Raw genomic sequence first — 11,729 nt, 5'->3', positions numbered from 1 at the left:
GCCGGCTACCCGCTGGAAATTCATCCCAACTTGGGATCCCGGCTTCCCCGTTTGATGTTCCCCGTTCCCCGTGGTGTTCCAACGGACTTCGTTTATCGTGCCTATGTCTAGTTTGATGTTTCGGGTACCGTTCGTAGGTTTATGAGTCTATTATATTGCATGCTAGTTGAATTGGTATCCCGTTGACCTAGGTGGAAGAAGTATGAACCCCTTAGGACTATTCTTAGTAAGTGATGGATCACGCATAGGTTTTGTTATACGTCTTCTCCCCCTTCCTAATGTGTAATGTGGGTTGCATGTGCTTGCTATGTGTTATGTGTGTGCTACCCCAATTCGGTTGCGATCGGATTGGTTATCCTGAGCTGCGGTTCAGAAGCTGGCTGCGGTCAGATTGATACTCTTGGGCTGCGGTCCACCTTTTGGTTGCGATCAAACGTTTCTATACGAGCTGCGGTTCGTCCTTTTTCCTGGCTGCGGTCAGATGACATTCTCTTGGGCTGCGGTCCACTGTTTGGTTGCGATCAAACACTATGATGAGCTGCGGTTCATCGGTCGGTTGCGATCGACCCCTCCGTGTTGCGATACGGGGCAGGGTGCTGCGGGGCCGTGTCAGAGCTATATGCGCTGACCCTCATGTATGGGCATGCGATTGGTCCTGTGGCGCCAACAAAGTGTGTTATGTGTTGTGACATGGACGAGTTGTGATTATGGGTGTCTTGGGGGATGTGACTATGGGATTTATATTGGGGATTGTTCATGTTGGGTTATGATCATTGTTTATGCTTTGCCTTATCTGCCTTATCCGTTGTGAACTGCATATGCTCGTTATAACTGTTGCTTGTGTCTGGCCTTATCTGTCGAGTCATTCCCGGTTTTAAAGCTAGAGTTCGTAGGATATATCTTCATGCTCAAAATGGTTTTCGTATATCTATATATATCTCTATATGTATTGTATTTCAACACGTTGGAGTGGGTTACCAGCATCTCTCGCTGAACAGATATATTTGGCTTTCAGGCACAGAGGACTAGAGCACTGGAGCGCGCTAGAACTGGAGCGTAGAAGTAGAGTAGTTTCCCTTTCGGCCTGCGTGCCATATTATGCATTGTGTCTCAATGGATATTAGTTAGACAGCCTGTGCACCTGGGTTCTCTAGCCCAGGTGTGGCATAGCACCCCGTACACTTATGATATACTTTGGGATGTAATGAGATATTACCTTTATTATATAAGCTTAAAATGTCTTGAAAATTTGGGGTGTTACAACAACCCTCACAAGGACCATCACAGATTGGTTTTGCTCAGTTCGCGAATCCTAGTCTTGGTATGAGTACATCGAAGGTTGCTGAACAGCGTGGCTGGTTCGAATGCTCTAAGGGTACCGCCACTCAGACAACAATATGGACTAAGGAAAATCTACCAAGCATGATCAAGAAATGGCCTGCAGCCGATCAAGCCCAATGGATCTCGGAAAAGAATAAAGAAGAAAAGAATCAAGATGTGGTATGAACTAAGAGATTTCACCGGAAATATGGGCATGAATCTTGGAGAAGAAAGAAGCTTCGAAGAATGTGTCTTATGGTGGGAAAACGGAGTTCTTCCGGGCAACAATATCAAAGAAGCTTTTGGACACTACATGGCCAGACAGCTTACAAAGAAATTTCAGAATGCAAAGTTCAAAGATGATTTCTTCAAGCTCAGAGAACATGTCAAGGAAATTTTGAAGAAAGACTCTGGTGTGAAGAAACCCAGAAGGTAATCTGAAAACTCTCTTAAGCTGACATTTTCTATTTTCAAACCTCTGTTGCGTTTTTCTCTATAAATTCAAAATATATCAATAATAATTTCCCATGGTCTATTTTGAGTCTTTAATTCTATTTGTTTAATGTAATTAGACTTTCGTGAATTAAAAGACAAGAAATATGTCAAACGCACGACAAAATTAAAAATTGATGATGATCAAAATAAAAATAATTCAAGATGCGTTTAGGAGCTTGTCTAAAAATTTAATTCACAAGTTTCTTTTGATTGTGTCTAGAAAACCATTGTTAAACTCATCTTGGCTTTGTCAAATAAAATTGAGCAAAAAGATTATTTTTCAAAGACTTAAAGCCAATGACTGAGTATAGGTTTTGGCATTATCAAAAGGGGGGAAATTGTTAGGAATAAAGTGTAATGGTTTTGATATGCCAAATTTGTATTTGTAGATCCCCCAATTTTAATTATAGGTCTAGTAGAGTCTTAGACCATGATCGGGAAATTATTTAAATTGAAAAGAGAAAAACAGAGGAAGATGCATGAAAATAGAAGAAGAAGATATAAAGCCTAAAATCAAGAATTTGTCTGGAGAAAATGACAAATTGAAGAAGATGAATGATACAATAAATCACGTCAATGCTACTCAAAGAAGATATCCCAGAAGAATTTTCGTGAAGAAAATTAATATTGGAAGAATGCATGAAATTGACTTGGAGATCAAGCATCTATGAAAAGAAAGGAGTACATCAAATGTGATTGGAGATTTAATCAAAAGTTGTACGGATGAAGTGGATGATGTTTGATATATTATGCAAAATGGCTCAGGTTCGAAACTAACCATCAACAATTTAACAAAGTAAAATTTGAGAAGCTAAATTAAATTAATCTGATGGAGTTGGGCGCCTTCAAAGGAATTGGGAGCAAGTTTCAAATGGGGAGCCAATACCAGGAGAAGACAAAGCCAGTTTGAAGTATGAACTTGAAGTGAAAATATGGGATTAAATTAATGAATATTTTTAAATCCCAAAGATACAAGGACCACTCCAGAGCTGATCAGAGAAGCCATTCTACACCAAAACTGAGACCCAGATATTCTCACTCAAACGTTAAACCAGAGGAATATCGGATTAAGTTTGGGAGCTCATTTACATGAAGATGAAGATCCATCAAACGGCTAGCTTATCCTTTCTGACATCTTTGCAGAAGATAAGATAAGATCTCTGACAAAAAGATACAAGATTTCAAAAATGAGAGCGTCTCTTTCCAACGGACAGATTCTCATTACCAGCTATAAAATGATGAAGATATGAAGACTTGAAGATGGGGGAACTCACGAACAAGAGAGCAGAAAATTTGAATCCATAAAAGGGAACGAATATAGCAATTAAGCTTGAAAGAGCATAGAGCAAAAATCTCATTTGGTACAGAGCATACCAAAAATCTTCAAGTGAGAAGTGAGAAAAGAAAAAAGAACTCAGAGAGCTTCAAAGAAAAATATTCAGAGAGTTCTTAAACAGAGCAAAGCAGAGCAAAAATATCAAGTGCTTTACTTGATATATTCAAAGAGAGAAAACACTCAGAGCTATCAAGAGAAATCATTCCAGAGTGTTTATCTTCATCAAAGAGACCTGTGCATCATTGAAGATCATCTACAGAGTCTCAGAAGTTGGAAGCAAGACAACACTTGTTTTGGAGCAAAACAGGAGAAGGGAGGAAAGTAGCACAGAGCTGTGAAATCCTAGATTGTCACACGGAGCTGTGAGATCCGAAGCAGCAGTGTCGGAGGCACTGAGCGTGATTAGTGCGGGCTTTGTGATCAAAGCACTAGATCACGGGATACGTTTCTACCGGAGTGTGCAAGACGGGGGGGGGGGGGGGGGGGGGGGGGGAAGTAACGCGGAGTCGTGAAATCCTGGGATAGTAGCGCGGCGACGTGAAACCCGAAGCAGCAGTGTGGTGTCACTGGGCGTGATTAGTGCGGGCTTTGTGATCAAAGCACTAGATCACGGAAATTCATTGTATCTTGGAACCAAGGAGTGGTAGATATAGTGAATTTCACTTGGAGATAAGAGCAAGTGGAGTAGGAGGATTACACCACCTCGCGAACCACTATAATTGTCTTGTGTTCTTTACTACTTTCTTTACTTACTGCTCTTTACATATTCGCTCTACACGAGATATACTGCTCACACAATCTCACACACACTTTATGTTTATTTATTTCCGCTGTGCACCATACTCTAACAATCTAGTTAAGAGTCTTGGTTTATCTCTGGCTTAGCAATTGTTGTGCTGTGCGAAAAAGTTTGAAAGTCTATTCACCCCCCCTCTAGACTTTCACCTTACCTCTTTTGGGACCAACACTCCTCGATGGATTGAATCTCTTTATGCCACCGGCCTAGGTAAATTTTGAGGTACTCACCTTCCTCTTGATAGATGTCTCCCAAATGAGTTAAATCTTTTTGGGGCTTGATGTTAACTGCGTAATGACTCATGAAGCGATCAGCCAACTCTTCAAAGCTGCGAACTGAGCCTGGGGGTAAGGCCACGGGCTATCTTTGCGCCGAGCCCTTTAGCGTTGGTAGAAAAGCGCGACACATAACGGGATCCCGGACCCCCAAGACCTGCATTTTGGCTTGGTAACTCAAAAGATGTTCACGCGGGTCGCCGGATCCGTCAAAAGTAGCTTGCTCCGGGAACTTAAAGTTGCCGGGAATTTTGTACGCCATGATTTCGGCCGAGAAGGGCAAGGCGGTGAGCAACGTCCGACTTGGGTACTTGGTCCTACCTTCCTCTTGCTCCTTCAGATTCCGTAACTCTTGGGCCAGGTGAGCCACATTTCCGGCATTTCAGGTGTGATTCCCTGTGGACTCGGTACTTTCGCCGACCTGTGACTCGGCCTGCCGCTCTTCATTGCGAGTGGGTCGCTTGGTCTGTCGTGACCGAGTTTGAGTTTTTCTAGTACGGGTTCTTTCTCGGGCGGCCTCTCGATTTCGTTGGCTCACCGGCACGCGACTGGGTTCTCCTCCCCCCAATCGCTCTCTCGCCGATTGGCGCGTTATGTTTGGGCCTAGCCTCAAATGGACCGACCGCACCGGCGGGTCCTCCATTCGTCGATCTTCTCGTCTGTCTCCGTCCGACCTTTGGGGCGATTGCTTATTGCGCGGCTGTGTGTTCAGCGGCCGGGAGGTCGACGGTTCTCCCCTTTCTCGGGTCTCGGCTACGATCACTCGACTAATGGCCCGAATCTGCTCGGGGGTGAGAGGTATCATTGTTGGGGGTCGATTTCGGGGTGCCGAGTCATTTCCTTGACTATGTGAATTTCGCTGGTTCTGCTGGTCTCTCAAATCGGCTTCCGGCTCATGGTTACGGTTGGAGGCACGGCTTCTTCCTTCAGACATGTTGTAAAGCTTCTTCTTCCTGCTCGCTCGCCTCTTTTCCTCTACGAATTCTGATGCTCAAGAGTGAACTTGACTCTTCGTGGGATCGATCCCCACAGACGGCGCCAGTGTTGGTTTTAGGGTTTTTAGGCCTAGGGAAGTCCAACACAACCTTGGTTGGTGGATACACCTTTCAATAAAGCTATTAAAATAGAGAAGGACAAGTAATTTTGATGAATGTGTTTCTCTATTCTCTGGGCATGGACTCGCCTGTTTTACATTTTAGGAGGGGTCTTTATATAGTAGGCCCTCCTTTAATTCGGGCACAAATACATTAAAGAGGCCTTGATTGCTAATTATGTTGAAGGTCGTTGGGCTGCCGTTACTGGGCCTCCCAACGGCTCTTTGACCGGGTTCTTCAACGCTTCCTTAAATGTCGTCCAACGGCTCTTTGACGCTTCTGCCAAGTCCTCGACCCGACCTTGGGGTCGACCCGACTCCTGGACTCGGTCTAAGTTTCTTTCTAGCTTTATTACTTTCTGGGCCTCCGCCCTTTTTCCCTTGGGCTGCATCTTATTCTCTTTGGGCTTCTCAATTCTTCTTGGGCCGGGGTCCACACCCCATCATACATAAACTTTTAACATAATAAACATCAACCCTTAACATAATACACATAAATTTCTTGTTTCGGATGTACATAATTGTATAAAAAAGATGTACATGGGATTGTATAAAAAATGTACATAATTGTTTATTATATTTATTAATGTAGAAAAATAAGAGTTAATTCCTTGTTTGGGTTGGGCTTTTAATTTTTTTAAGTTTATTATATTTATTAATGTAGAAAAATAAGAGTTAATTCCACCAGAGGTCGTTAGTCTTTTGTGGCAATTCTAAATTTAGTCCTAGACTATCGTTTTTGTCATTTAACATCTCAGATTATTATTTTTTGACACTTTTAGTACTTTTCATGACTTTTCCTACTTTTAGAAAGAGCATTTTTGTTTATTCATATTTTTCTTTTGTTATTTTTCCGGTTTCAACCAGTTTAACTGGTTTAGGACTTTACTAAAACCGGTTGAAAAATATGGTTACTAAAAATAAGAGGTTATCTAAAGTTCTAAACCAATTAAATTAGTTGAAACTGGAAAAATAACAAAAGAAAAATATTAAAAGACAAAAATGTCCTTACCAAAAATAAGAAAAGTCATGACAAGAACTAAAAGTGTCCAAAAATTAATAGTCTAGGATGTTAAATGACAAAAACAATAGGCTGGAACTAAATTTGAAATTGTAACCAAAGACAAGAGACCTCTTGTGGAATTAACTCAGAAAAATAATCATGTGATAAATGATGAAGACAAATCTAGGTTGTCTTTTTTTTTTTTTTTTTGTAAATATCACTACAAAAAATAGTAAAGTACCTACGAATTTAGCTACGAATTAAATACCTATGAAAATATGTCAGTAAATTAAATACATACTAATGTTAGTGATTTACTTACCTATTTTTATATACGTAAATTTGATTTTTTTTTTCTTGTAGTGTATGTACTTTCATTGCATTATTTTGGAGAAAAACAACATTATTTTTTATAAAAGCATCAGTTAGAGAAAAACAATATCATTTTCTCTCCCATATGTAAAAATTTAAACAAGGTGGAAAGTTGCATTTTTGTACATCATTTTAGGAAAACTAGCATTATTTTGAAGAAGACTTTTGATCCAAATATGGAGTTAATTTCAGCAATGGTCCTCTGACTATTTGTTGGAAATTTATATAGTAATGGAGATTAATGTTTCAGATGAATTACCATGAAAGCTTAAATAATATTTGGAGTTGTGGAGTTGTAAATATTATTTTAGTTTGGTAGAGAGTTAATTAAAATACAGGGAGAAATTTACCGTGGAAGTTTACGGAGGATGCATGTTTTCCAAATTAATTTCGGCTTATAAACTTTGAATTTGCATTTCAAGTTCAAAATTACACTTAACATGCGTTGAAATATGTAGGTCTGTGCTTGAGATTATTAAACTACATATATGTATATTATTTATATTTATTCTTTGCATGTTTTGCAAAGAATAATTTTGCATACACTTAACATTCGTAAGGAATATATATAAATATATATATGTATATAATTTTGCATACAATTATTGACTCAAAATAAATTTAATTATTTCTCCAGTGATAGATATATCATTCATGATATATCTTATCTTATGGAAGTTGAGTTTTAAATTACAACAACTTCCATGTAACTTCTCCAAACAGATATATTTTGCATCTATAAATATTTTGGAGAAACATCTGAAAGACACAGGCAATAGAATTGCATAATACTGAGATATTTCACAGTTCTACAATTCTACAGGAAATTCTTAAACAAAGCAACTTAAGAGTTTCATTCATCTTCTTGTATCCCATAAGATTAAATCTTGAATCTTGTTGCTTTATATGAGGGAGATTTAAAGCTTATAGGAAAGTGTTTACACGCCTGAAGATTTCATCTCCTCACTTCCCTATTATCAGCCTTTCACAATTTCATCACTTTTCTAACACTATTGCGATTTTTCATAATTGGTCTTGACTTTTAATTTGGACAAAAAAGACACTTGACTTTGTAATTTGTTCCAGTAATGGTCATTCGATTATCCATCAGTTTCTTAGCTGTTAGTTTAACGGGCAAATTGGTCTTTTCATTATCTTACTTTCTTCTTCCTCATTTTCTTCTTAGCCTTGAGTGTATTTGACGCAGAGAAGCATTCCATTTTTCTCACCTATCTTGCTCCATTTTTCTCACAATTGGCCCTCTCCTCCCGGAGCGTCACTTTTGCTCTCTCGCCTTTTCTCTACAACACCTTCATTCAAGCTCATGGGATGCTATGGATTTATGATCACAATGGGTTTATGGTGTATACTGAGATGTTGAGGAGCGGTGTTATGCCGGATGATCATACTTTCCCTTTTGTGCTTAAGCTTTGCTTGGACTTTTTCGAGGTCCGGAAAGGACTGGAGGCTCTTGGAACGTTACTAAAGGTGGGATTCGATTCAGATGTGTACATGAATAATACTTTGTTGACGTTCTATGCAAACTATGGTGATTTGTTGGCTACAAAAAAAGTGGTTGGTGAAATGGCTAATTAAGAAGGATTTAGTGTCTTGGAACTCGATTGTTAGGGCCTTTTCAGACAATAGTTGTTGCTTTGATGCGATTAGAGTGTTCAGAGATAGGTTTTTTTGGTTTGAGATTAAGCCAAATGCGGTTAGTGTGGTGAGCACACTGCCAGTTTGTGCATCAAAGAGGTTGAAGCATCGAAACAAGTCTTTGATGAGATGATTGAGAGGAATGATGTCTCATGGAATGCAAGTATTGTCATTTTGGGTTACAATGGGCATTGTGAACAGACCTTGTCTAGTTTCAGGTTGATGATTGAGAAGGAAGTGTGGATTTCAATGCAACTACAATTTCAAGTGTGCTACTGATCTTGGCTGAACTTGGTTATTTTTGCAAGGGGGGGGGGGGGGGGGGGGGGGAGTTCATGGTTTATGTGTGAGAATGGGTTTATGTGTGCAAGGGGAGGAATCTTACAATACACTGATTGTTGGTTATTCTCTGACTGATGATTGGCAAGAGTCTCTTGCTCTATTTTCATAAATGGGCCGACTGAGAATGGAACGTGACACTGTTTCATTTGTAGGGGCTATCTCTACATGTTCTAATGTTTCTACAATCGAGCAAGGAAAGGAGATCCATGGTTATGTAGTTAGAAGATTGTTTCATTCACATCAATTTGTCTCAAACTCGCTTTTAGATTTGTAGCTTTGTACACCAAGTGTAGACGGATTGATATTTCTAGGAAGATCTTTGATCGAGTGCAATGCAGGTGTAACACCCCAGATTTTTAAGACATTTTAAGCTTATATAATAGAGGTAATATCTTATTACATTCCAAAGTGTATCATAAGTGTACGGGGTGCTATGCCACACTTGGGCTAGAGAACCCAGGTGCACAGGCTGTCTAACTAGTATTCATTGAAACACAATGCATAATATGGCGCGCAGGCCGAAAAGGGAGACTAATCTACTTCTACGTTCCAGTTCTAGCGCGCTCCAGTGCTCTAGTCCTCTATGCCTGAAAGCCAAATATATCTGTTCAGCGAGAGATGCTGGTAACCCACTCCAACGCGTTGAAATACAATACATATAGAGATATATATAGATATACGAAAACCATTTTGAGCATGAAGATATATCCTACGAACTCTAGCTTTAAAACCGAGAATGACTCGACAGATAAGGCCAGACACAAACGACAGTTATAACGAGCATATGCAGTTCACAACAGATAAGGCAGATAAGGCAAAGCATAACAATGATCATAACCCAACATGAACAATCCCCAATATAAATCCCATAGTCACATCCCCCAAGACACTCGTAATCACAACTCGTCCATGTCACAACACATAACACACTTTGTTGGCGCCACAGGACCAATCGCACGCCCATACATGAGGGTCAGCGCATATAGCTCTGACACGGCCCCGCAGCACCCTGCCCCGTATCGCAACACGGAGGGGTCGATCGCAACCGACCGATGAACCGCAGCTCATCATAGTGTTTGATCGCAACCAAACAGTGGACCGCAGCCCAAGAGGATGTCATCTGACCGCAGCCAGGAAAAAGGACGAACCGCAGCTCGTATAGAAACGTTTGATCGCAACCAAACGGTGGACCGCAGCCCAAGAGTATCAATCTAACCGCAGCCAGCTTCTGAACCGCAGCTCAGGATAACCAATCCGGTCGCAACCGAATTGGGGTAACACACACATAACACATAGCAAGCACTTGCAACCCATATTGCACATTAGGAAGGGGGAGAAAACGTATAACAAAACCTATGGTGATCCATCACATACTAAGAATAGTCCTAAGGGGTTCATACTCCTTCCACCTAGGTCAACGGGATACCAATTCAACTAGCATGCAATACAATAGACTCATAAACCTACGAACGGTACCCGAAACATCAAACTAGACATAGGCACGATAAACGGAGTCCGTTGGGACACCACGGGGAAAGGGGAAACATCAAACGGGGAAGCCGGGATCCCGGGTGCGATGAATTTCCAGCGGGTAGCCGGTGGGTGGGGGGCCACCCGCCGGCTGCCCGCCGGAGTGTACTGCTCCGGGCAGCGGGTCGCCGGTGGGCAGCTGCCCGCCCGCCGGCTACCCGCTGCCGGGCGGTGTTTTCTCGGCCGTGGGTAGGTGGCGGGTCCCCTACCCCCCCACCTACCCCCCACTGACTCTTTTCACACAATAACGTCCCGGGAACCTTTGTGGAACCCGAAACCATGCTTAGACACTTTACAACGCAACTAATAATTAACACGTAGACAATTAACGGATCAAATACGAGAAACGACGGCACATAACCTATCATGCTTTTCTAATATAATCAACACCCAAACATGCGATTTCCCCACCCGATAATCCAAGAATAAGATCATACGATACAACATAGGGTTCTAATCACTTTTATATCAACAAGTATACGGTTCGTCTTCTAATTACAAGATTCGGTAATAATAACACATAAACATCAAGAGCATCACACAATTATCAAGAACAACACATAATCATCAAGAACTCTATATAATCATCAAGAATTCCATAATCATCAAGAATCTCCCAATATCAAGATTATCAAGATCCCTCATGGGATCATCACATCAAACATCAATAATTATCATCATATCTCGCCAATCACAATAATATGGGGGAAACCCTAAGGGGGAATCGTAGCTATGAAAATAGGTTTTGTTGAGACATGGGTTACCTCTTAGCCTTAATTAATTCATTGGCTATGAAGGGTCTTTCTTTAAGCTTTCTTGCTTTCTTGATTTCTTCTACGGGGATTCTTGGAGCTCTTTCGGGGTGGTGGGGCGTTATTCTTGTGGGGAGTTCTAGGTGCCCCTTAAGTCCCCTATTTATATATCTAGTTGTCCTAATTAGGAACTAATATTATAGGCTCGCTAATTCTATTCCTTTTGGAACTAAGGATTGGGTTTAGGGGTTGGGTTTATATATGAGGGCCCATGGACTATGGTGGGCCTTTTTCCCTAATTAAGCATTATGATTTATTCCTTCTCTTGGGCTATTGATTGATTAATTAAATGGTTTTAGGGGCCGTAACACGGGGTGTTACACTCTCCCCCCCTTACAAGGGGCTTCGTCCCCGAAGCCTGGTGTTATAGTCCATCCTTTCACCCCTAGACACCTCGTAGCTCGGCCTCCTGATTAGGGTTGCGGCCTTACGTTTGTCTTGGCTTGGTGTAGGCTGAACTTTTGATGGTGTTGTGATAAAGAAGTTTTCGGTTGTACCTCGGTTTCCTGCGCTGGAACTGGGTGCACCGCGAGTGCCCAAGGCGGCCTCGATCGCTGCTACCCTTTGATCGAGTGCGCGTGTGGTGCGAATCAAGGATGAGAACCCTTCTTCCATGATTTGATTCTGCCGGTCGAGTTGTGCGAGTATGCGTTCGTTGACCGAACCCTCGTCTTGTCCCCTCGGGTTCCCTCCTGGCTG

The 11,729-nt window shown here is 41.4% G+C and overlaps 1 protein-coding gene across 1 annotated transcript; it reads left to right on the top strand.

The window, feature by feature from the left end:
* The first annotated feature begins 7,778 nt into the window (after positions 1–7,778).
* LOC109159915 (putative pentatricopeptide repeat-containing protein At5g37570) lies at positions 7,779–8,286 on the top strand. The gene is made up of 2 exons (XM_019308026.1): positions 7,779–7,824; positions 7,877–8,286. Exons 1-2 carry the CDS (start codon positions 7,779–7,781, stop codon positions 8,284–8,286), a joined length of 456 nt encoding a protein of 151 aa, XP_019163571.1.
* Positions 8,287–11,729: the final 3,443 nt, after the last annotated feature.

The sequence above is a fragment of the Ipomoea nil genome, unplaced genomic scaffold (assembly GCF_001879475.1).
Source record: "Ipomoea nil cultivar Tokyo-kokei standard unplaced genomic scaffold, Asagao_1.1 scaffold2845, whole genome shotgun sequence".
In the NCBI taxonomy this organism is placed as follows: Eukaryota; Viridiplantae; Streptophyta; class Magnoliopsida; order Solanales; family Convolvulaceae; genus Ipomoea; species Ipomoea nil.
The sequence above is the reverse complement of the archived record's forward strand: the minus strand, read 5'-3'. Positions and strand labels throughout refer to the sequence as shown.

What these genes read in the sequence shown, in the direction of transcription:
- LOC109159915 (XM_019308026.1), top strand. Translation starts at nt 7,779, where the DNA reads ATGGTCATTCGATTATCCATCAGTTTCTTAGCTGTTAGTTTAACGG. An exon ending in CTTAGCTGTTAGTTTAACGG is followed by an intron (nt 7,825 to 7,876) that starts GCAAATTGGTCT and finishes TTTTCTTCTTAG; the next exon opens with CCTTGAGTGTATTTGACGCA.